The 23,976-nt window shown below is 54.4% G+C and overlaps 2 protein-coding genes across 16 annotated transcripts; both read left to right on the top strand.

Annotated features, from left to right (window-relative positions):
- Positions 1-31: 31 nt before the first annotated feature.
- Positions 32-10,272, top strand: ST6GALNAC6 (ST6 N-acetylgalactosaminide alpha-2,6-sialyltransferase 6). 12 transcript variants are annotated; one of them, XM_074331066.1, is made up of 9 exons: positions 300-483; positions 778-1,013; positions 1,190-1,371; positions 2,321-2,448; positions 2,924-3,014; positions 4,172-4,351; positions 5,029-5,435; positions 8,093-8,200; positions 8,820-10,272. In XM_074331066.1, the coding sequence occupies exons 4-9, from the start codon at positions 2,441-2,443 to the stop codon at positions 9,247-9,249; spliced, it is 1,224 nt and encodes a 407-aa protein (XP_074187167.1). In that variant the 5' UTR covers positions 300-483; positions 778-1,013; positions 1,190-1,371; positions 2,321-2,440; the 3' UTR covers positions 9,250-10,272. The 12 variants fall into 12 exon arrangements, with proteins under 12 accessions (XP_074187169.1, XP_074187170.1, XP_074187176.1 ...); XM_074331068.1 differs by lacking the exons at positions 300-483; positions 778-1,013 and adding an exon at positions 32-173 and having other exon boundaries at positions 8,816-10,272; XM_074331070.1 differs by lacking the exons at positions 300-483; positions 2,321-2,448 and adding an exon at positions 35-173 and having other exon boundaries at positions 8,816-10,272.
- AK1 (adenylate kinase 1) lies at positions 49-23,641 on the top strand. 4 transcript variants are annotated; one of them, XM_074331077.1, is made up of 7 exons: positions 49-173; positions 17,980-18,018; positions 19,561-19,596; positions 19,774-19,937; positions 20,641-20,757; positions 22,969-23,160; positions 23,403-23,641. In XM_074331077.1, the coding sequence occupies exons 2-7, from the start codon at positions 18,012-18,014 to the stop codon at positions 23,469-23,471; spliced, it is 585 nt and encodes a 194-aa protein (XP_074187178.1). In that variant the 5' UTR covers positions 49-173; positions 17,980-18,011; the 3' UTR covers positions 23,472-23,641. The 4 variants fall into 4 exon arrangements, with proteins under 4 accessions (XP_074187178.1, XP_019584221.1, XP_019584222.1 ...); XM_019728662.2 differs by lacking the exon at positions 49-173 and adding an exon at positions 14,943-15,087; XM_019728663.2 differs by lacking the exon at positions 49-173 and adding an exon at positions 17,461-17,782.
- The last annotated feature ends 335 nt before the right edge of the window (positions 23,642-23,976 follow it).

The raw sequence follows: 23,976 nt of genomic DNA, 5'->3' as shown, positions 1-23,976 counted from the left end.
TGCCTTCCTGGCTTGGGCCTGAGCAGAGTCGGCGGCGGCGGCGCTAGGACCCTGCTGGCCGGGGCTGCGGCGGGGCCTGGGCGGCCGGAGGAGCGGGGACCCCCGGCTCTCCGCACCCGGAGCCATGTGAAGGGGCTCGGGGGCCGCGGGGGGCCGGGCGCTCCCCAGGGGAGGTGAGCAGGTGCTGCGCGGGGGCGGGCAGCGGGAGGGGAGCTGCCTGCTTCTCGGGGGGATGGGAAGTGATGATGCGGGGGCCCGGGTGGCTGCCCTAGACCCACTCTCTAGGCAACCGCCCCCGGAGATCCCGGTCCTCGCGCCCAAGGGCCGTCGTGGGGTTCGCGGGGCCTCCTCCCGCTGACTACACCATTGGAGCTCTGGGACCCTGCCGCCGTTCTGCCTCCCTTCTCTTCCCAGCTGGGACTAGGGCTCTGGACCCCCCAGAGTGCGGGAGTGGGGGAGGTCAGCGCAAAGGGGGCGCAGAGGGTGAGTCGCCCCCACCCCAGGTGGATTCACGGGCTCAGCGCCCCCCATTTAGGAATTAGGTGGCCCCTCCCCCTTCTACCCCGTCCTCCTCCCGCGCAGCTCGTGGGTGCATCCCGACCCTGCGGGAGGACTCCCCGGGCTGGGAGAAGCAAAGCCCCCAAACAGAGGGCAGGGTGTGGCCCTCACCCACAGACTCAGCCCAACTGCACGGCCCACGTTGGGGTTGAGTCCATGCGCCGGGCCCAGCACTCTGGACTGAAGTCTTCCCAGACTGAGCAAGTTGCTCCCCAACAGGCATGCCCTCTGTGCCAGGCTAGGTGACGGGCAAACACTCGGTGGCTTCTGACCCATTCCAGCCCTGGGGGATCTTCGAGGGGGATCCCGTCAGCCTCATCCCTGGGCTGCTCCCTGGAAACAAGGCCCCCCAGTAGGCTCTGCAGAGCACTGTAAGGCATTTTGCCTCTGAACCTCAGTTTTCTCATCGGTGAAATGGGAAATAAGCGCCCCTACCTTGCCGTGTTGCTAGGAAGGTGAGTGAGTGGGTGATGCTTAGCATGGCTTGTGAACACATTCCTGATAGAAGAGGGAAGTCTCTGGGATAGGCATCAGAGGATGGGGGAGTGTTTCGCTGGCAAATGAACATAAATTAACACTGGCCTTGAATAACCCAGTGAGTTACCTACTCATAATTACTCCCATTTCACAGATGAGGACACTGAGGCTCAGGTCACATGGCTTGCCCGAGGACCCTCAGCCAGTAAGTGGTGGAACCAGGATTCACACTTGAACCTGAGATGCTGTACTGACCATGGCCTTCTCCAGAGCAGGATTGTGACAGGGCTGACAAGGTGGACGATCTTCCTGGCTGAGGGCACTGCTCAGGCAAAGGTGGGCAAAAGATGTGGGGGGGAGGGCTGGGAACTGGAGTGCTCTAGTATGTCTGGAGCAAGGGGCATTTGAAGGAAATAGTAGTGAGTGGGGAGGCTCAGTTCAGAGAAGCTCCTGGCTCAGCTGGACCTGTGAGGGCCTGGAATGTCAGAGGCTTCTAGGCTGACGGGGGCGCGACTCTGAGATTCTGGACTCCTGGCTTTTGCCTTAATGGGCTGTGAGTGCAAGGACAGGTCACTCTTCCCTTCTGATGAGCCTCAGTTTTCTGATCTGTAGTTGATTATAGAGTCCCTGGGCCTCCCAGACTGGCTGTGAGGGATGGCCTGGGAGAAACCTGAAACCCGGCTGGCGAGGCGGGGAGCTCCCGTGGAGAGGGGGCGGGGTTGGGCAGTGGGCAGGGTCAGAAGCTAACCAATCAGGAGCGGCGTGGGGGGGAGCCTCCTTTGGCTGGAAGTTCTCTGGCTATTCCCGGTGGCTGTGTAGGAGTAAACGGCAGCTAGGTCAGGGGGCGGAGATAGTAGAGGGAGCTGAGAGGCCCCAGGAGGGGAGGACAAAGCTGGGGAGCCGCGAGCCCAGCTTCTTCTCCCTCTGCACTGTCCCAAACTTAGTGCCCGCTGGACTTGAATCTGCTGGAGGTGGCTGGACACAAGTACTTGTTTCCTTTTGACAGGTGGGGAAAAGGAGAGGAGCTGGGGTCCTATGAGGATGGGGATCGGTTGGGGAGTGAGGAGCAAATCTGGGCTTGTCCCCTCACAGCAGAGGCCACTGGGGCTGGGGCCGAAAGGAAGGGCTGCCCAAGGCTTCATCATCCCCCGAGGCCCCTCACCCACCCTCTGAGGGTAGGGCTGGGATTATAGGCCGTTTGACAGATAAGTCTGTGTCCTTAACCCCCAAGATCTTACTGTTAATTAACGAAGTCATTCAGCGATCCTCCTGCACCCATCTCCAGGGCTCTGGAGGCACAGCAGAGAATTTGAGTGAGGACCTATGTTGGCTGCGCCCTCAGATAACGCTCAGCTTGGCCGCAGATGAGACACGGGAAGTTCATGGCCCACCGCAGGCTTGGAGGATGAGTGGGTGTGTGCAGGAGGGCAGGGTGTTGCAAACAGTTTCTGAGACCTGGAAGCATGCAGTGCAGAGGAGTTTGGGGACCTGTAAGGAATGTTGCTTTATTCCTAGGCCACAGGTACCTAAGGCAAGTTTTAGAGTAGGGGTGTGAATGAGGTTCCTTCTGGGTGGGGGCCAGGACCCCCCAGGTGCGGAACTACTTGCCTAGGACAGCCAGTATATGGAGAGGCCCCTGCTGAGGGAGCAGAGTAGGAGAGAGCAAGGAGCAAGGAAAGAGGCAGGGCTCAGCTACCGCCTGGCTGTGTGACCTCAGGCAGGTTTCTGCCCTTTCTGGACCTCTGTTTCCATCTGCAAAATGGATATAGCCCTGAGCCTTGAAGTCATGGGTGGGTAGGATAGCTGGCAGGGGTGGGAAGGGTGTAGCCTTTGACCAGCTGGACCTAGAGGAGGACACCCAGGCCATAAACCTTTCTGTGGCTTGCAGGTGTAAGTCTGAATCCCTGCCCCCTGGGCCACCTGCAGGACGCTGGCCCCTGCCCCTCAGCAGCCACGAGAGAGAGATGAGTAGCAACAAAGTAAGTCCCCCTTCATTTCCTGTTCTCATCTCAGCCTCTTACATCCCTCTGTAAGATGGGCTCCTTCCGACCTGTCTCAGACGCAGGCCACCACAAGTTTCTCTTTCTCATCAAGAAGCGGCTGATACCTGGCAGGCCCTGATTTTGAGCCCTGCTGTGGCCACTGATCCATGTGGCTTTAGGCAAGATCCTGCCTCTCTCTGGGCCCAGGTCTACCTCTGTCCTCCTAGGCTTGATTGGTCCATATGTGGTAAAGGATTGTCTGAGAAGTTGACTTGGAGTGCTGTGCAGGGGGTGGGGGTGGGGAGGTAGAGGTGAGTGGGAGGCTGGGGATGGGGGCAGTGGTCAAAGATACCACTTTGAGGGAATGTTGTGAGCATCACTCTGGGTGTCAGGATTCCCCATCATCCGTTCATTCATACTTGCCTGAGCATCTACTGTGTGCCTGGCCCTGCACATCCCTTTCCCAGGATCTACTGTACCACAGCCTTGGCAGAGCCTGAGGGTTGGGGGCAGGGTGATATGTGTGTATCAGTCTGGGTCCAATCGGCAGAGAGAAACCACACCGTAATTTGAACAGAGGAAGTTTAATGTAAAGAGCTATTACCTATAATTAGACATTGGAGTAACAAGAAATTGGAACTTTAAACAATACAGGAATAGCAGGTATAAGGAGCAGCCGCCACCTCCAGGCCTGAGGCTCAGGCCTTCCTGGAGAGGGCACAGCTATGGATGGCAGAGAACTCACTGGGGTGCCGTGCTGGTGGAAGCCACAAATCTACCCTCTTAGGCTACAGGGAAGGCTGTTCATGGGAGATAACTCTCTGGAGGCGCCCAAGGTCCATATAAAGTCTGCTCTAGGGAAGGGAAGTTGATGGTATCTGAGTCTTTGCAGGTGGTTGAGTGTACTGCGTGAGCTGAACTCTGGAGAAGCTGTGATCACAGTGAGGCTGACCTAGTCCCAGCCTCAGAGCTCATGGTGGTGTGATCAGTACTGTGATGGGGGTGCACAGGGGGCTGGAGGAGGCCTTCCTGGAGGAGGTGGTGTCTGAACTGGTCTGGAATGAGAAGCAGGAGTTAGGTGTGGTAGGTGGCAAGGAGGCGGGGCACCGAGCCTGCAGGGTCACTGGGCCCTCACCGGCCTCTCCCCTCTCCAGGAGCAGCGGTCAGCAGTGTTCGTGATCCTCTTTGCTCTCATCACCATCCTCATCCTCTACAGCTCCAACAGTGCCAGTGAGGTCTTTCATTACGGCTCCCTAAGAGGCCGCAGCCGCCGGCCCATCAACCTCAGGAAGTGGAGCATCACCGATGGCTATGTCCCCATTCTAGGCAACAAGGTAGGGCAGCCACTCCAGGCAGATCCTCCCCGTAGCCCACCGTCACGGCTCCCTTCTCTTCCTCCCTCCTCTGCTCCACTCCCTCGATCCCTCCTAAAGGAAAGGGTGGACCCTGGGAGTCAAGGCCCTGGCTTGCAGTGCCTTCAGCCCCTTGTATGATGTGTGACCTTGGACAAATGCCCTGCCCCTCTCTGGGCCTCAGTTCTCCAAGTGTCCATGCTTAGCACTAAAATCCTTCCATCTCCTCAGTCAAGGAAAGCTGTCTCTGGTTTTCACTGATCTGTCTCTTCTGGGTTTGGGAGGACACTGGGGTACTTGACAACACAGAAACAGCCCCTGCTCCTGTCACTCTTGGTCCTCTGCCCCTATTTTGTCTTCTTCCTAGCCATTTTACTTACCACCTGGCATTATTTTACCATTTACTTGTTTGCCGTCTGTCTCCCCGACCATGAGTTCTTGAAGGCAAGTGTGGGGTCTCTTGTGCTCATTGCTTTGTCCCAAGTACTTGGCCATTAGCCAGCTTGCTATAAATATTTGTTGAATGTTGAATGAATAGGCTTTGCTTTCTGTCTTTAAAATGGGCATAGTAATTCCAGCCTCCTGGAAGCCTGGATGTATAAAGCACAGGGCCTGGCGTGGAGTGGTTGTGACAGTGTTGACTTTCCTTGCCCCCCCAGACGCTGCCCTCCCGGTGCCACCAGTGTGTGATTGTCACCAGCTCCAGCCACCTGCTGGGCACCAAGCTGGGCCCTGAGATTGACCGGGCTGAGTGCACAATCCGCATGAATGACGCACCCACTACGGGCTACTCAGCAGATGTGGGCAACAAGACCACTTTCCGCGTGGTGGCCCATTCCAGTGTATTCCGTGTGCTGCGGAGACCCCAGGAGTTTGTCAACCGGACCCCCGAAACCGTGTTCATCTTCTGGGGCCCCCCGAACAAGATGCAGAAACCCCAGGGCAGCCTTGTGCGCACCATCCAGCGGGCAGGCCTGGTGTTCCCCAACATGGAGGCCTACACCGTCTCTCCCGGCCGCATGCGCCAATTTGACGACCTCTTCCGGGGTGAGACGGGCAAGGACAGGTACCAGCCTCCTGCCTGCTCCCTCTGGACAGCCCCTGCTCCCCCTCAGTGTGCTCTGCCCAGAGGCCTGTTGCTCCTAGCATGCACTGCTCTCAGGGTGTGGTCATTTCTTGCCATTCTCTGGTCAGGTTTCCTAGAGTTCTCTTCATGTCCGGCTCTTAGCACAAGTCATTTCCAACATGCTCTGCATGGCCTCGTTTCCCAAGGAGGGCTTCCTCCTAGCATGCGTCGTTCTGAGGAAATGAGGGTTCCCAGCATGCTCCGCTGTAAGGTTGCACAGTCTCTGCTGGCATCTTTCTAGGAGAGCTCCCTGAATAGTGTGCCTCTTAGAAAGTGTTGACTGTTCCCAGCACTTCTTGCTTTAAGCATACTGTTGCTCCCAGCATGCTCTATTCTATGCATACATCACTCCCAGCACTGCTCTGACTAATCTCCCTAGAAAAGCTAGGCCAGTGCCATCCAATAGAAATATAATGCAAGCCACATACATAATTTAAATTTTTCTAGTAGCCACATTAAAAAAGTAAAAGAAAAAGGTGAAATTATTTTTAATATGTTTTGTTTAACCCATTATATCCAACATATAGATCATGTACATATTTTGTTTGATTTATACCAAAACATTTGAAGTTTTGGAGCTATTATAAATGGTATTAGAAAAATCTTTTTTGGTTCCTAATTATTCCTTGCAGGTATTTAGAAATATGATTGACCTGTGTGTGTTGACCTTATATCCTGTAATCCTGCTAAACTTACTTATTGGTTCTAGGAGATTTTTGTAGATTCTTTGATGATTTTCTATGCAGATGATTATATAAGGACATGCAAATAAGGACAGTTTTATTTCTTCTTTTACGATATATATGCCTCATTTCTTTCTCTTGCCTTATTGCACTGGGTAGAACTTTTTTTTTTCTTTTAAAGATTTTATTGGGGAAGAGGAACAGGACTTTATTGGGGAACAGTGTGTACTTCTGGGACTTTCCCAAGTCAAGTTGTTTTCCTTTCAATCTTAGTTGTGAAGGGCACAGCTCAGCTGCAGGTCCAGTTGCCATTGTTAGTTGCAGGGGGCGCAGCCCACCATCCCTTGCGGGAGTTGAACCGGCAACCTTGTGGTTGAGAGGACGCGCTCCAACCAACCGAGCCACTCGTTCGCCCCATGGACCTTTAATACAATGTTGAATTGTATTGGAAGTGGTGAGAGTAGACATCTTTGCCTTGGTCCTATGGTCCCTTGGGGGAAGCATTTAGTCCTTCATCATCGAATATGATGTTAGCTATAGGTTTTTGTAGCTGCCCTGTATTATCTAATTTGCTAATATTATGCTACTAATATTATTGTTAAACAATAAAAATATTGTTGATATTTTTGTATCTGTGTTCATGAGAGATATTGATCTATAGTTTATTTTGTTCTGTCTTTGCCTGGTTTTGGTACCAGGGTAATGTTAGCCTCAGAAAATGAATTGGGATATGTTTCCTCTTCTATTTTCCTAAAGAGGTTGTATCGATTTAGTGTTATTTCTTCTTTAAATGGTTGGTAGAATTTGCTAGTGAAACTATCTGGGCCTAAAGAGTTCTTTTTCAGAAGATTTTAACTATGAATTCAATTTATTTAATGGTTACAGGATATGGTTATCTGTTTCATCTTGGGTGAGTTTGGGTAGTTTGTGGTTTTCAAGGCATTGACCCATTTTATTTAAGTTGTCATGTATGTTGTTTTTTTGTGTGGTTTTCTTATTATTCTTTTAATATTTGTAAGGTCTATGGTGATATCCTCTTTTTTTATTCTTGATATTGGTAATTTGTGTCTTTTCTCTCTTGTCAGTCTTGAGAGGTTTATTTTCTTTTAAACTTTTCAGAGAACCACCTTCAATCAAATATATCCAAAATATTTTTTCTTTTTTTCTCCCGTCCCTTGTCCTCCCCTCCCTTCCCTCTTTCTGGAGGGTGCAGCTCACAGTGGTCCATATCGGGATCGAACCAGCAACCTTGGTGTTATTAGCACCACGCTCTAACCAGCTGAGCTAACCGGTCACCCCGTATCCAAAATATTTTCAATTCAACATGTAATCAATGTCAGAAATTATCAATGACATATTCTACATTCTTTTTCTCATACTCTCTAAGAAATCCAGCGTATATTTCACATTGACAACACACCGCAGCCCCTGTCAAGGGCTCACAGGTACCCACATATGTTCCATGTGGCTTCTGTAGTGAGAAGCACAGCTCTAGGCTCTTAGCTCCTTCTTCCATACTTTGCTCTGAACTTGTCACTGTTAACATGACTGTCTCTGATTAGTCACCCCTTGGGAGTTTGCTACTAGAATAGGCACAGCTGCTTCTAGCATGTTCTGTGGTCATGGTCGCTCCCAGCCTGCCCAAGTGTGTCTGGTCTCCCCAGGAGTTTATTCCCAGCATGCCCTCTTCCTACTCTTTCCCTCAAAGGAGCTCTCTCCACACCCCTCACCTCTGCTCAGACAAGCCCTCTGCCGGTATGCCCCTGCTCCCACGGCGGGCAGGATTGGGGGTGACTGCAGTGGGGGGATGAATGGGTGGGTGGAGTTTTTGGAAACTGGGGGGATTGACTGGTTCCCCTGCCTGTCCCACCCCTGCCTGCATGCCCCCTTATCATGCTTGCTCTCTGCCCGCAGGGAAAAGTCCCATTCGTGGTTGAGCACAGGCTGGTTCACTATGGTGATTGCAGTGGAGTTGTGTGACCACGTGCACGTCTATGGCATGGTCCCCCCTGACTACTGCAGGTGAGCGCCCCCCCAGGACAATGCCCAGTCACTGGCTGCGGGACAGAGCTGGGGGCCTGGAAACTGGCTGGAGGGACTGGCTCCTTGGAGCTACCCCAAGCTCAGCCAGAGTCCAGAGTTTGTGTATTAATAATAACTATTATTACTATATGAAAAGCCCACAAGGTGACAGCTATTCTTTACTGAGTGCTGAACATGTCCCAAGCATGTCTATATTTATTATCTCATTCACTCCTCACAGAGACCCTAAGAAAAGTATGTTATTATCCTCATTTCATAGATGAGAAAAACTGAGGAGGACATTTTGCTAGTGCCCTAAGGTCCCACAAACAGTAAAGTGTGGTGGGCAGGCTCTAGAGCCCACAGACCTTACCTCTACCCTACTCTGCCATCCTCTTAGGGACAGGAAAAGGTTTGCATTTTTTTAAAAAAGAAAACATTTGGTGGTCACAAACCTAATCTACTCTGCACCCATTTTACAGATGGGGAAACTGAGGCCCAGGGAGGGGTAGGGATTTTCTCCACTGAGGTCCTACAGCAGGTCAGGGGCTCACAAGGGGAAGGGCCCTGCCAGTGCCCACCCTGCCCTCATGGCCCCCATCTGCTCTGTCCCAGCCAGCGGTCCCGCCTGCAGCGCATGCCCTACCACTACTATGAGCCCAAGGGGCCGGACGAGTGTGTCACCTACATCCAGAATGAGCACAGTCGCAAGGGCAACCACCACCGCTTCATCACCGAGAAGAGGGTCTTCTCATCCTGGGCCCAGCTGTACGGGATCACCTTCTCCCATCCCTCTTGGACCTAGGCTGCCCTGCCTGTGGGGCCGTCACAAGGGATACAAGAGAAGTGGCTCTCCACCCAGCCACTCCACCAAGGGCCATCTCCTGGCCAATCAAGGCTGGCCGGAGTGTCTCCTGTCCAGTCAGGGTCTTGAAGAAGTATATCTTCCAGCCAGTCAGGGCCTAGGGGTAGCTCTTGGCCAATCAGGGATTTGGACTTCTATGTGGTTAATCAGGGGTGTTGAGATTTCTTGTCCAGTCAGGGTCTGAGCATAGTCAATCAGGGTATTTCTGAGTATTGTGAGGCTAAGGACACGTCCTTTCCCATGAGGCCTTGGTTCAAAGCCCCAGGATGGTCCACAAATCACTTCCTGTTGACTGGGACAGTGGGGTCCTGTCCCAGGCTGCTGGGAGCTTTGTGTTGCCCCCTCACTTCCTAGAGCCAGAAAGAGGTTGCATGGGAGGTGGCCACTGTCTAGAAGCCGGCTGGGCATTTGTGGGGTTTTGTGTAGGGGTCCCAGAGGTGGGAGGCCAGCGTCTTGGTCTTGGTTCTGCCCTGAGTGGCCTTGGACAAATCCCTTGACTCCTCTCTGGCACCCTTCTGCCCATGTAAGGTTCTGAGGGTCTGGGGTTCCCTTGATGGGGGGCTCAGCTCCCTGGGGAGTCTCAGATTGTTGGGAGCTCAGCTCCCTGGGGATCTCGGGTTCCTTTCCCCATCTCTTCCTGGAAATTAGGGTATTTTTGTGCAAACTCCCCCAGGTTTGGGGGACTCTGATAAGAATGGGACAAGCCTTCAGCTGTTTCTTAGCCCTCTGCCCAGCTGCCATTAGCTTGGCTCTTAAAGAGCCAGGCCCCGTTTTCTGCCATCCAGCAGCGAGGCTTTCCACCTGTTAGAGGAGCCTTTGGGGCTGAGAAGGAGGGGACCCCAGCCAAACTGGGGTTTCAAGCAGTCCCTTTGCAGTTTCTGGAGTCATCCAAGGTTCTAGCTGGGCTTAGGAGAGCTCAAGGGGGCTGGGAGCTGTGTTGCCTGGGTTCTGTCCCCCCTCACTCTATATCAGGCACTTTATTGCTGGGCCACAGTGGGGTGGGTTTGCCCCTGCTCTTCTGGAGCCTGGAAGGGAAGACTGGAGGGCTTTTCTGGAGGAGGCTGTTGAATGAGAGGGGCCAGGTGGAGGAGGAGGAGACCAGGCAAACGATTGCACATGTGTGTGTGTGTGTGGGGGGCAGTGACTCCCCCAGACTTGGTTTTGTAATGATTTGTACAGGAATAAATGCACCTAAGCTCCGGCTCCATTTCCTGTGTCTCCTGATCGGGCGGGGCTCTCTCTGGCCTGGGGTTTTGGACTTCCTTGGGTCAGTGCCCACACCCTCCAGGTTGGGAACTCACATACAAGCAGGATGGCCAGCTTTTTCAGCTGGCCAGTGAGTCATGCATTTTACAGTTTGGGTGGAGAGCTAGCAGTTCTGGGGGTTGGGGAGGTGTGGGGTTCCCAAACCAAGCCCACCGGGCTTTTCCAGTCCTGCTGCCACCTTGCCTTTGGGCAAGTCATTTACCCTCTCAGAACCCCCGTTCCCTCGCGGCTGAAATGGGACCACACACTGTACTCAAGGAGCTCAGGTTCTGGGGAGGGGAGGGGCCCCATGACGGTTCTGCCCCAGTCTGGCCACTAAGGGCAGTAACGGTTACAAAGACAATACCACAGATGCTATGAGAAGGGCTTTTGAGACCTGAAAGATGAAGAGTCCTGTAGGGGTTGAGGGAAGAGTTTCCTGCAGGGAGAGAAGGAGGGCGGGAGAGAATGACAGCCCTGTCACAGAAAGCATCTGGGGGGATAGGAGGGAGGAGGCCAGAGCAGCCCATTGAGGGGAGCGGGTAGGTGGTGGGATCAGAGGTTGGCTCTAGGGCCTGGGGGCGCTGAGGGCAGGGAGCCAGAATTTCCTGCAGGACCCAGCAGGCAGGAGTCAGGCAGGGCTGCAACCCTGTGAGGGGTGTGGTGAGCTGTGGTTGAGTAAAAGCCCTTGTTTTCGACTCCAGGTTGGCAGAGGGAAGGGGGTCCATGACCTTGGGAGATTACAACCTGTTTAGGCAGATAAGATGCCCTTGGGAGCAGGAGGCATAACAAAGGGTGACTGTGTGAGACAAGGGCAGGCGGCCTGCTGGGAACCCAGAAAGAGCTTTCCCTGGGCGCTGGGCCAGCTGAGATGGTGGTCCATGGAGCTGGGAGGAGAGAATGGCACCCTGCATTTGTCTCTCGGTTCATGGATACATTCTCTCAGTAAGTAGCCACGTGCCATGTGCTGTATTAGGTGCAATTGAAGAGGGAGGGAATGTCAGGTGGGAAGAATGGTCCAAACAATAGCCCATTGGTGGGACCCACAGCCTCGCTGCCCAGCAGGCAGCAAGACTACAGAAGGAAGGAGCAGTGGGAGATGAGAACCCTTGGCACCAGATGGCAAAAGGCCATGAGTGCCAGCCTGAGGGCGACAAAGGCTCAATCCCTCTTGTTTGGAGAGGTCATCCTTGCTCAGACAGCAGGACAGTCAGGAGGCTGGGAGGTTGCTGGGCCTAGAGCCTGAGCCAACCACGCATAGCAATGGTGGTGGTGCTGGGCGTGTTGGAGAAACAGGGACTCCTTGCAGAGACATTATGTGGTGAGCCTAAGGCGCTGCATGGGGATGGGGATACAGGAATGCAGCACCCTCCAGCCCTGTGCAGAGGCTTCTGGGAATCTGCCCACTGGGGGTTATGAAGGGAGATGTGGGAGGGGCTTAAGAGGGGCTAGGTTGCTGGAGGTGGACCCTGGGAAAATTCAGTTTAGCAGCAGCAAGAAGTAGGACTGGTAGAGGATGCTGAGGGCAGGAGGCCTGGGGCCTAGTCCTCAACCCCACAAACTTCCCCCCGCCCTCCCAGAGGGAACTCATGGAGACTGGTACACTCATTGCCAAAATTATCTTCCAGAAGCCACCTTATCACAGTTCTCTTTGCTCGGAAACCTTCACTGTGGCCAGGACCAAACCCACCTCCTCATTTGGGATTCATGTCCCCCTGCATCCCTGTGTATCCTTCTTACCCCTGTGAGCCCCTCCACCCCTGCTCGGGTGTGGGGGCATCTCCCACCAGCTGCAAACCCCACATGTGCTTCCCGGATCAGCCAGTTTCCTGTGGGTGCTCAGTAGTCCAGCTGGGCCCACTTGGGGCAGCCAGCCCCTTAGGGGCCCTGTGTGCTGATGCCTGGATCCAGCTGGGAACCTCAGAGTGAGGCCGGCCCAGATTTAGTCTCCAATGCTGGCTTGTTTTCAAACCTGGGAATTCTTTCTTTAACCATGCTTTTAAAAATTGGTTTCATTTGATATGGTTATGTTTTTAGGTATTTTTAATGTTATAAAATAACTGAAACTATACAAATGATATAAGATAGAAAGTGAGAGCATCACCTATTCTCTGTTAAGAGTCTAAGGTATAACCTTCCAGATTTTTCCTCCATGCAATTTTTTTCTTTCCCTCTCTCCCTCCCCTCTCTCCTTCCTTTCTTTCCTTCCTTCTTTCCTTCCTCCCTCCCTTCCTGCCTCTTTCCTCCCTCCCTGCCTCTCTTCCTCTCTCCTTCCTTTTTTTCTTTCTATAGGTTATATCTGAGAAAAAAAAATCCTGAAATTCTAATATTCCAGCATTGCTGGAAAATCAACAGGTAAAAAATCAATGAAATAGTTAAAACTTAAAATAGGTTTCTTTTTTTCAGTTTTTAAGATTTTTAAATTTATTTTTTTATTGTGGTAAAAAAGGAAGAAAGAAAAGTACATAAGCGTTACCAGTTAACCATTTTTAACCATTTTGTACAGTTCATTAGTGTTAAGTATTTTTACATTGTTGTGAAGCAAATCTCCAGGACTTTTTCATCTTGCAGATCTGAAACTCTATACCCATTAAACAACTCCCATGTCCCCTTGCCCTCAGTCCTGGTAACACCATCCTACTTTCTGTGTCTATGAATTTGACGACTTTAGATGCCCCGTGGAAGTGGAATCATACAGTATTCGTCTTTTTGTGACTGGCTTATTTCATTTAACAGTCTAAGGTATAACCTTCCAGATTTTTCCTCCAGATAACCTTCCAGATAATGTCCTCGAGCTAGTACATCTGTGTTAAAAGTGTTTTATACAAAAAGTGATAGCTGCTTGTTGTATTAAAAAAAAAAAAAAAAACAGAAGAAGGAAGGAAGGAGGGAGGGAAGGAAGGAAAGAGAGAAAGAAAGAAAAGAAAGAAGTGCAAGTCCCACCTCCACCCCATGAGCTCACGCGCACACACACACCCTTCTCAGTTCTGCTTTATTTCATCAACTTGAAGATGCCATTGATTTGATTATAAGACAACACAATTTCAGAGATGTTAAAATGCAAAGAAAAAAAAATGAGGACTAGATTTTACACACACACATCCCTGTCCCTGCATGTTTAGAATTGTTGAAGGTGGGTAAGTCCGAGGCAGCTGGGCTTTTGCCAGTTTTTCTTGCCCTGCCAGCCTCACAGATCTCTGGCTTCCTTTCTCATGTTGACTCTAGGGCAGTCACCACCTCTCCACTCCCTGGCTGTACCACTGTCCCTCCCACCAGTCAGTCCCCACGGGCACTAGGAAACCGTCCTGTACACATTTTGTGCCCGTGTGTGAGATTCCTAAAGGTGAAGGGCACATTTGAAATTTTGATTGACATCTTCAATTTGCTTCCCTCAAAGGTTGTTCCAATGCACACAGCCACCTTTTGGAGAGGGCCTTTCAAACAACTTCTAAGGCAGACCCTCTGACTCAGCACCTGTCCTCCCACAGATGGGGAGACTAAGGTCTTAAGGAGTAAGGACCTTGTCTGATGTCACAGGTGGCAGAGCTGGGACTAGATCCAGGCCTTCTGGTATCTAGACTGCTGCTGTTGCTAAGAAACCACCCACCTAAAGTGGTCTCACTCTCTGGGAAGTCTCACTCTCTTGCTCAAACACCTTCCATGGCTCCCTAGTACCTGTAAGACAAATTCTAAATTTAACCCACCCTATCATCTGAGACTGCTGCCTCCAAGGTCATGGTTTAGTGGTCAAGGGCCGGAGTGCTGAAGCTGCACGGTCCTGGTCTCTGTTCTACTACATTATTGAGCACCTACTGCTATGTGTCAGTCTCCATGGATAAACACATCACTTTCTTCTTGGGAACCGCAGGCAAGCTGTTTTGCAGGTGTGAACCTCACTTTACTCCAGGTTTAAGAACTCACAGACATGGCCTGAGTCTGGTGCGCTGCCCTGTGCCTGGTACTGCAGTAAGTGCTCATTAATGGGGGCTGTTCTTTTTATCAGGCTCGTCAGTTCCGCCATCCGGGTACAGCATTCTGAGTGTCCCACATACTCAGGCTCGCCTCACTGGGAGCTGCCAGGTAGCTTCATGGGGGCAGCGTTGGTTTTTTATAATCTTGTACAGAACCACCAGCTGGCAGAGGATTTCGTGGGTGGTCTTTGGGGTCCTGGAGAGTTTCAGTCCCAGAGGAGTTCTTTGGATCCCTTCCAACAAGGGAGGAGGAATTCCAGGTGGGTCTTGGCCCAGGTGCCTTGGACTGGACCTGAGGAGGGACTGGAGGACTGGTCTGGCCAGCAAAACCCCCTGAATCCGTGCCTTGGTCCCTTCCCTCCCTGGTCTGGCCTCTCTGCCACCAATTTGCTGTGGGATTTTGTACAAAAAGCCTCTTCTATCTGGGCCTCAGTTTCCCCAGCTGTCATATGGGAAGCCTGGTCCTGTCCCCCTGGAGCAATGCGGGCATGGAGGAGGTAACGCTGGAATGGAAAACCCTCAGCAAACTGTAAAGTGCTGTGTGAAGGTGTAGGCACAGCCACCCGGATGGAGGACTCCATCCAGTCTTGCTCTGGTTTCCCATTAAGACTCTGCTCTGGTCCAGTCTCCTCCCTGCCCGGTCTGCTCTCCTTCCCTCCTCCCTCCCTCCTGCCATCGCGAAGCTGGCTCCCGGCATGCCACGCGCTGCTGACAGCCTTATAAATAGTCTCCTTTGCGGGTGGGTGGCTGGCGAGGACAGGCAGGGCACGCACTGGCCCCGGCACCCAGCCGCACCCCACCCCCAGGTCAGTGAGTGCCCCTGTCTGTCTGTGCACGTGGGGGAAGTGCCTTTCCGGGGACTGGGGAAGCCGCAAGCATCTGGGGAGTGCGTGTTTGTGGCGTCGGGATCCTTGGGGTTTGTGTGGCTGTGTGTGTCCATGGTTATGATCTGTGTATATTTGCCTATCTGTTCTCCCCAGGCTCTGCTCTGGGTATTCATGCCACACTGTGCGTGCGTACGTGTGTGTGTGTGTGTGTGTGTGTGTGTGTGTGTGTGTGTGTGTGTGTGTGTGTTGCAGTCCCTCTCAACCTCCTACACAGTCACCCTTTTGTCCTGCCTGGTACTCCTGGAGCTCCAGGTTCCTGTCCTTGGCACATCCCAGCTGGGGCCCAGGGAGGGGGGCTATGGCCTGACTCCCTCTGTCAATGACCTGGGCTGGCAGAGCAGCCTCTGTGATTGGAGGAACTATCCTGTCAGTTTGAGTGCTGGGGGGATGGGATGCCCCCTGGATGTTTGGCCCCTGCCTCAGCCTTCTGAAAGGGCAGGGGCGCTGGGGCCAGCACCTGGGGACTTTCCTGAGCACTGCTCAGCTACCAACCCTGGACTCTTCAGGGCAGCAGGACAGGGCCTGGGGTGCAGGCCCAAAGAAGGGACACCAGCTGCCCAAGGTCACACAGCTGAGTGATAGATTTGGGATTTGAACCCTGGTTGATTGCCAGCCACTGTAAAGGGTGCTCTTGGTTGGGAGACGGGACACCTGGGCCTAAGTTGTCTCTGTCCTTCTGGCCTCTGCTCCTCAGGCTTCTGGGGAGACCACCCTGATCCGGGGGCCGTATAAGGCCTGGGTGCTGAGTATGTAACCCAACTCCATCCTGGACCCCTGGCCTCTGTGAGGCCTCCTCAGGACCCAGGTTATTTTGGACCCAGTAGGTGGCAGATGCCAACAGACAGAGGGGCTTAGGTTACTAGGAGGGAGCGGAGCAGGGTGAGGTCAGAGGCAAATCCTCAGGTGTCACTGCAGGCTGTTCCTGGGCTGGGGACCCTCCCCCTCCCCTGCCAGCTGCTGGACAGTGTTGGCAGCTACTACCGTTCCTTAAGCACACTCAACAGGAAAGAGGCTGTAACTCATGCCTCTCAAGCAGCACAGTCAGCAAAGCTGCTTAAGGACCTACTGAGTGCTGGGCCCAAAGCAGCAGAAAACGGCAGCTCCAGGTTTGACCCCAGCCAGGCCCTGGAGCAAGTTTCTCTTCTCTAAACTTCAGTTCCCTCCGAAGATGGCTGTGAGGATGGAGTGAGGCTCCCCAGCCCTGTGCTCAGCCTGGGCCAGGGGAATGCAGGCCTGCAGTACAACAGAGATATTCAATACAGTGACATTGGGAGAATTTTAGAGGAAATACCTGCCAGTGTGGGAGTGGAGGGCAGAGTCCAGGAAGGCTTCCTGAAGGAGGTGACACCTGAATTGAGTCTTAAACAGTAGCACCTTGGGTAAAGGCACCCAGACATTGGGTGCAACATGAGCTGGGGCCTCGAGGTGAGAAATGGTCACTGTAGGTGAGGGAGCTCCCAGCAGTAGTTCAGACAGCAGCTGATAAAGCTGCAGAGGGGTGGGGGCAAATCGCCAGGCTGTCAGCTACATTTGGGGCCCAGGCTTTATGTTGGGAAATGAGAGGGCCACACATGGAAGAGTTTTAGGCAGGCAAGTGACATAGTCTTATGCTTGTGGGAAAATGCTGCGGATTGCCTGGTGGGGTATGGAGGTAGGGAGGCCACCTGCCTGAAACAAGGAAGTGGCCCTGAGGACACAGACTAGAAAGAAGTTCAGGAACCAGAGGGCTGGGGTCAGCTTATGCAGGGCGGAGATGGGTGTGAGAGAAGGGCATCTAGCTATGGACGCAGGAGGGACTGTTCAGAGCCTGAGGGGTCTCTGCCATATCTGGGGGCTGGCTAGAGAGGCTTGGGCTGGCTAGGTAGGGATGTGGGCTGGGGTCCCTGGGAATCTGAAACCAACAGTGAGAGGGTGGAGTAGAGGCCTGTGGTGAGGGTCCCAGGAGGGAGGAATGCTGAGAGGGTTGAGGGTCAAAGGGCAAGGCAAGATCAGGCTGTGATGGTTGCTAGTAGCCTTGGGGAGGGTGGGTGGAGGCCAACGGTGTATAGGCAGCAGTTCTAAAGAGATTGATGGTAAGGGGAGGTTGAGGGAGGTCCCTGGGCGGCTGTGGAAGCAGAGTGGGGTCCCAGGAGGGGTTGGGGTTGATCTATATGCTGAGGGGATGGGAGGGCAGTGGAGCAAGCTCCTCAAAGGGGTCAGGGGGCAGGAGCCACATGGGGAGTGGAAGTTGGTCCTGCAGGGGGCCAGGGAATGAGAGCCTAGGGACCCCCTTATTTGAAAACTGCAGGACAGTGTCCACAAGAATGGCCCCCGCAGCTTCCACAAGAATGGCCCCCGCAGCTTCCTCCCTTCCGACTTTTGTGTCCTTTTGAGTATCTGCTTCCAAACCACATCCCAGCGGAGGACACACCCAGCTCCCTGTCACTCCTCCTGCCTCCGGCCTCCCCAGCAGCTTTCCTCCCAGCCCTGGGGAGCCCAGCGTTGTCAAGGTGTCAGGCAGATGCAGGACTGCACTGTGTTTTCTGGGATTTGCAAGGGGAGCAGCTGAGCAGTTGCTGGCGTCTCTGTTTATGCCTCTCAGTGGCCAGGAGGAAGCTGCTGTCCTTCTTGACAGGTGAGGCAGCGGAAGCACACAGAAGAAAGATGACTTTCCCAAGGTCATCCAGGCTCTTGGGCCTTCCCTTTACCCAGCAGCCCCCTCCGCCTTCTGAAGGCATGTCAGGGCCTGGCACACACCGGTGGCTTGGCGGAAGCAGAGGCAGGGTGGTGAGAATCTCGCTCACCTTCCCCATCTGTACCCTTGTTTTGCAGAGCGCTGAGTTGGCTCCCCGGACCTTGGCAGAATGGAAGGTATGAAGGCTCCTCTCCTCTCCTTCTCACTGCCTGGGCCTCAGTGTGCCCATCTGTTAAGGAGGTGTGCTTTCGGGAGACGCTCTGGGACTGCCTGAGGGGGCCTGTGTGGGAGCCTTCAGCCTCCTCCTCAGGCCTCTCACGGAATGTGCCAACTTCAAGATTAATTTTAGAAGTGACGAGGCCTCCTTGAGGAGAGCCCCACGGCTCACCTCCTATGCTGGTATTTTTAGAGCTGAATTCCTGCCTCTTTCTGGAGAGGGTGGGCACTGGCAAGGAGAGGCCTGCCCTGTGGAGAAGCCCCAAGTGTGCAAATGCACCTCTGTGGGATGCAGTTTCCTGGTCATCCAGTGGGGGAGGGTCCTGGGGGTGTCTTGGACCCTCCTGGCGCTTATGGGCTGGACTTTGAAGGCGTCATGAGCAGACAGCCTAGTTGGCCTGCCTTCTGTCAGCGCCACCCATCCCATCTCTGGCACTGTGCCTCAGCCTGGGCAGCTCTTAAAGGAGCCCAGTGGGCCTGGCTGCTGCTGCTGCTGCTGCTGCCTGAAACCCGCAGTCACCCTTTCACCCCTGGGGCTCCAAAAGTCAGCTGCCACTGGGCTGTGGCCTCCCCCACACTCAGGCTTGTGCCCATCACACGGTAGGCAGGTGGTGGGAACCCACAGGAGAAGTCATTCTTCTGACAGCTCCTCTAGGCTCTAGCCCCATGGCCAGGAGGGCCCCTGGGAGCTGCCGAGCTCACCTACTCATTAAGACAGTGACAGAGAACCAGAGAGGGGCATGGAAATCTTTCTTAAGGTCTCACAGCAAGGTTCTGCTTCCCCGGAGAAGAAGGGAAGGCCAGCAGCCTGGGAAGAGGCCCTGGCTTCCAGTTCAGGTTCTGGAAGCCCTGGAGCAGGCCCCTGCCTTTCTAGGCTTCAGTTTCCCTCTGTCGGTGGGGCTGTGGTCTAAGTTCTAAGGGTCTGCGAGGCAGAGGCTGGAATGTAAGCTGGCCTCCCTCTGGGCAAGAGTTCCACTACCCACCACAGCCCTCTTCCCCGGCAACTGTCTCCAGGGCAACATATGTTGTGGTTGCCAACTCCACATTTGTACCACCCAGGGAAGGCGGGGGGTATGGGCAGGCCCAGGGCCTGGCAGGGGAAGGGTAGGGGACACAGCAGAACAGGACCATGGGTGCCTGCTGCTCAGCAGGAAGCTCCCGCAGTGAGGAAGACTCTAAGGCTAGAGGTTACCCGCTGCTGCCAGCCAGGGAGGGGGTGTGAGAGTTGGCATTTGAGCCCCTCGGAGTCCCCCCCACGGCCTGTGCCTCTGCTGGTCCCTCTGCCTAGAACACCCTCTCTCCCTCTGACCTGTCCCAGTCTCTGAGTTTTCCTCACCCCATCACCACTCACTCTGGGCTGTGACTTGTCTGCCTCCCTGGCAGGAGCCCGGGCTGTGTCTGTCCCTCTGCCTCTGGCCCAGCACAGGCCTGAGACTCTGGAAGTGCTTCTGGCTATTTGTCAAGCGAGTGACTGAACTCTGCTCCCCTTTTCTCTCCCACAGAGAAGCTGAAGAAAACCAAGATCATCTTTGTGGTGGGTGAGTCCAAGGCAGGCGGGTGAGGCACTAGCAGGGGGGTCTTCACAGGCACTGGGGGGAGCCAGGGCCTGGGGCTGCACCCTGGGCTCTGCCCATCCTTCGCTGGATGTCCCCGGTAGACCCTGTCCCTGCGGGGGCCCCATTTCTTGGGGCTTCTGAATGGGTGGGCGCTTGCAGGCGGGCCTGGCTCAGGGAAGGGCACCCAGTGTGAGAAGATTGTCCAGAAGTACGGCTACACCCACCTCTCCACCGGGGACCTCCTGCGGGCCGAGGTCAGCTCGGGCTCAGCCAGGGGCAAGATGCTGTCGGAAATCATGGAGAAGGGGCAGCTGGTGCCACTGGTGAGTGGGCCCCGGCCGGGTGGGGGGTGGGGGGTGATGGTGGCCTTGAGCAGACGTCAGCCAGCAAAACCCATGACAAACTGGCAAGGCTGACCATGACCTCCCTGACTATGAACCCTTTTGTGGATCCCCATTGCCCTTGGCAGAAAATTCCTTCCAGAAGCTCCCAAGAGTCTCCAGAACCCTGCCTTGCTGACCCCTCCGCCCTCCCACATCCTGGCCTTTCTGTCCCCTCAAACTCATTATACTCCTTCCTGCCTGGAATGCTTTTTTTCCTCTTTAGCTTTCAGACCTTCCTGAAAGGAAGGGCTGATACTGCCCCCTAACTTTATACTCCAGTAGCCCCTTTCTTTACCCATATCACCTGTATCATGCTTGGAAATTGATAAATCAGCTTTGTAATTGTTCCCTCAGCAGACTGTGCATTTCGCAAGGGCAAGGCAGGTCTGCTTTGTTCACAACTGTATCCTTGGGGCCTCAACAGGAGCTGGCTGAGAGGAGGAGCTCAGTTAATATTATTGAATTAATAAGTGATTTGATCCACCAGTCAAGTCTTCTCAGTTCAGAGAAGGCCAGGAGAGGGAGGCTTGCTTGGGACATCTGTGTTAGAGCAGAGGGCTTTCAGCTGTGGGGCAGCACACTCCAGGGCCCAGATGAGGGGGGGAAGAGGGGCTCATGGCCCCTCCTTCTGCTGTGCCCCCAGGAGACAGTGCTGGACATGCTCCGGGACGCCATGATGGCCAAGGTCGATACTTCCAAAGGCTTCCTGATCGACGGCTACCCTCGGGAAGTACAGCAGGGGATAGAGTTTGAGCAGAGGGTAAGGCACCACCTGGTGGGTGGCCTGCGGGGGCTGTGACGTGGGCTGGCCAGGGAGAGGCTGATGTGACGGGCAGAGAGAGAGACTGATCTGTGGGGCTTGGGATAAGGAGCGGAACCAGGGGAGACTTTCTGGGATTCTTTTTGGAAGTCTAGAGGAAAAGTCTAGAATAGGAAGCACCAGGCTGGGGAGTTCACAAGCCTGGGCTCAGGTTCCAGCTCAGCTGCTCAAGGCCTTGGGCCATTATTCTACCTGTGTGAACCTCAGTGTTCCCATCTGCAAAATGGGGAGAGACAGGGCACAGCTGCCTTGAGGGCCATCATGGGGATTAGAGAGTATGTATCCTGCAAAAGTGAGGCTTGGCACCCTGCAAATACGTGGTCAGTGGGGCAGGGAATAGTATAGACAGCTGGAAGGGTCAGGCCAGTGTGGGGAGAACAGAAGCTGTTGGGACAGGACACCTAGGGGGGATGTGGGAGAGGGACATTCAGGCCTGACTGGAGACCTTGAATGCCAGGGAGTGGAGTCCAGTCTCCTTTCAGGGGCCACAGGTGGTCTGGCTGGAGAGTGGGCCTTGAGGATGATGCCTCTGAGCTGTCTGAAATGGGTGCCCACAGGGTGGGAGTGCCTCGCCCCCACACACATGTACAGGCATGTGCATGCACACACAGGCACACAAGCACTCATACATGTGCACACTACATATGTGTGCCCAAGGCCACAGACATACGCATACATGCACACAGGCTGTGTACATGTGTACACACATCTGGCAATGCACACACACGTGCCTCAGGCAATGCACGTACATGAACTCAGTACACCTATACACAGGTATGCACACACATGGGCACACACATATATGCACATATGCCTATACCTCTGGCGTCACACACCATATGGGAAAAACAGATAAAGCTGCAAGTGTCTAAGCGGGAGAGGTCAGCAAGGGTGCTGGGGGGCTCAGGGAGGGCTTCTTGGCAGAGGGACTCCTTCTAGGCCTTGCAGTGGGGACTGAGATGGGCTGGGGACAGAATCAGACCCTCATTCCCACTCCCCATCTCTGTGAGGCTAGGCCCATCTTTAGGCTTCCATAGCGTTGGGCTTCATCCAGAGGTAGGATACTGTATTTCTTGACCTCTAAGTGGCCGCAACACCTCAAGGAAGTATCTACCTTGATTTGGGCCTCAGTTTCCCTATCTGTGAAATGGGGGTTGGCTGGGCTTCCTTCAGACTAGGAGGACATGGACCTAGCCCAGGCATGTCCTGGCCTGGCCCACATGCACCAGCTGTGTCACATCACCTCTGACCCCCAGGGCCACATTCAGAAAATGGGGCTAATGAAAGTCCCCAGCCCTCCTGGGGCTGTTGTGGGTGCTGGTATGGGCGCCAGCTAGGCACAGGGCCCAGCCCTGCTGTGGCCTGCAGGGGTCTAGGCCCTGGTCTTTTTGAGTCTGGACACCAGGGGGCACCAGGTCTTCACCAAAGGAAGACGGGTCGGCCTTATTCCTTCTTGCCCTCCCACGCTTCCTGGTGATGAAACACTCATTCCAATAACAATGACATTGTTCAGAGCCTCCCCGAGCACTGCAGCCCCTCAGCCCTGGTTCCTTTGTCAAGTCCTTACCCAGCCCCACTGGTGTAAGATAGACACCTCTCTGCCCTCAGGGACTTGGGCCAGGCTGGAGAGAGGGACATTAGGAAAATATCCAGAGGCCCTCCTGGCGTTCCTCAGAGGTACTCCAGGCAGAAGTAAAGGGGACTGGAAGAGCATGTCCCAGGGGGCTGGAGATGGTGGTGGGGGTGGCATCCAGGAAGACTGTCCAGAGGAATGAGCGTTTAGGTCAAATCTGAAAGTGAGCACTTGTTATTGGGGGAAAGAGTTCCTGGGAGCTTCCTGGCATGAGCAAAGGCCTGGTATAGGAGGAGGTTGAGAGCCATCCTTCACTGCAGGGAGTCAGTGTGGCTGAAGCAAGGTGAACAAGGGAGAGAGAAGCGGGAAACGAGAAGGGCTGGGGTGGGGGCAGGCCCTTTTAGGTGTGTGCACTTTCTTCTGTGGGCATTGTTTTTAGGAAGGTCTGTCAGGCTGCCTTGGGAAAGGGCTTCAAGGTCTGAGTAGATCTCAAGTGGGGCCCCAGAAGTGGGAAGATGGGGAGGAGATGGCCCCAGGGGGCAGGAATGGGGCCCTTGTGACTAATGCCCCATCTGCAGATCGCAGAGCCCTCGCTGCTGCTGTATGTGGACGCAGGCCCCGAGACCATGACGCAGCGGCTCCTGAAGCGTGGAGAGACCAGTGGACGTGTGGATGACAATGAGGAGACCATTAAGAAGCGGCTGGATACCTACTACAAGGCCACAGAACCTGTCATCGTCTTCTATGAGAAACGTGGCATCGTACGAAAGGTGCGCCCCCTGCAGGCCCAACGGAGCCCTAGGAAGCCCAGCTTTTGCCTGGCTTGGCCTCAAATTGCCGTGTCGTTGGGCCAGCCCTCCTCCCTGGGCCTTGGTTTGTTTCCCCACTGCTTTGATGAGGGGCTGCTGTCCACTGTGGCTGGGCTCAGGAGCCAGGCCCAGCCTCTGGAGGAGGAGCCTGCCTCAGTGGGGCCCACCCAGCATCTCTGTGCTCACGGCCTGTCTCCCTATAGGTCAATGCTGAAGGTTCTGTGGACAGTGTCTTCTCCCAAGTCTGCACCCACCTAGACACTCTCAAGTAGCAATGCTGGAGCCCCTTCTCCAGCTCAGAGCTCCACCCCACCCCTGCCCTGACTCAGGAGTCCTGGCCTGAGCTCAGCGCCTCCACCCTGCACAGCGGGAGCACAGACAGAGGAAGCCACTTTATCCTGTTTTCATGGACAGCTGAGCACTAAAGGAATTTCCGAGGACATTCGGTTTTACTCCTTTTTCTTTGCTTCCATCGGGGTTGATTCGCATGGAATGGCCACCCGGCTTTGAGTCCCCAGCCCCTGCTCCTCCCCATTCTTCCTCAGGCCCCTCAGCTGCCTCAGCCAGCCGCCCCTCCCCTAGCTCACCCTGGGCCCTTCCTCACACAGGGTGTGCTGGGCTCAGGCTGTGCCAGGCCTGGGGACGCAGGGTGACTGAGGCAGCGTCCTTGCTCTCTGGGACTTTGGGTAAGGCAGAGCTGGACCAGAGTCCTCTGGGTCCTTGCTGTGTGGACTTGGTCCTGACCCATCATCTCTCTGAGCCTGTTTTCTGTGCCTA

This window comes from Rhinolophus sinicus, linkage group LG04 (genome assembly GCF_036562045.2).
Source record: "Rhinolophus sinicus isolate RSC01 linkage group LG04, ASM3656204v1, whole genome shotgun sequence".
Classification (NCBI taxonomy): domain Eukaryota; kingdom Metazoa; phylum Chordata; class Mammalia; order Chiroptera; family Rhinolophidae; genus Rhinolophus; species Rhinolophus sinicus.
Note: the sequence above shows the minus strand (reverse complement) of the source record. Positions and strands in the feature narration are given on the sequence as shown.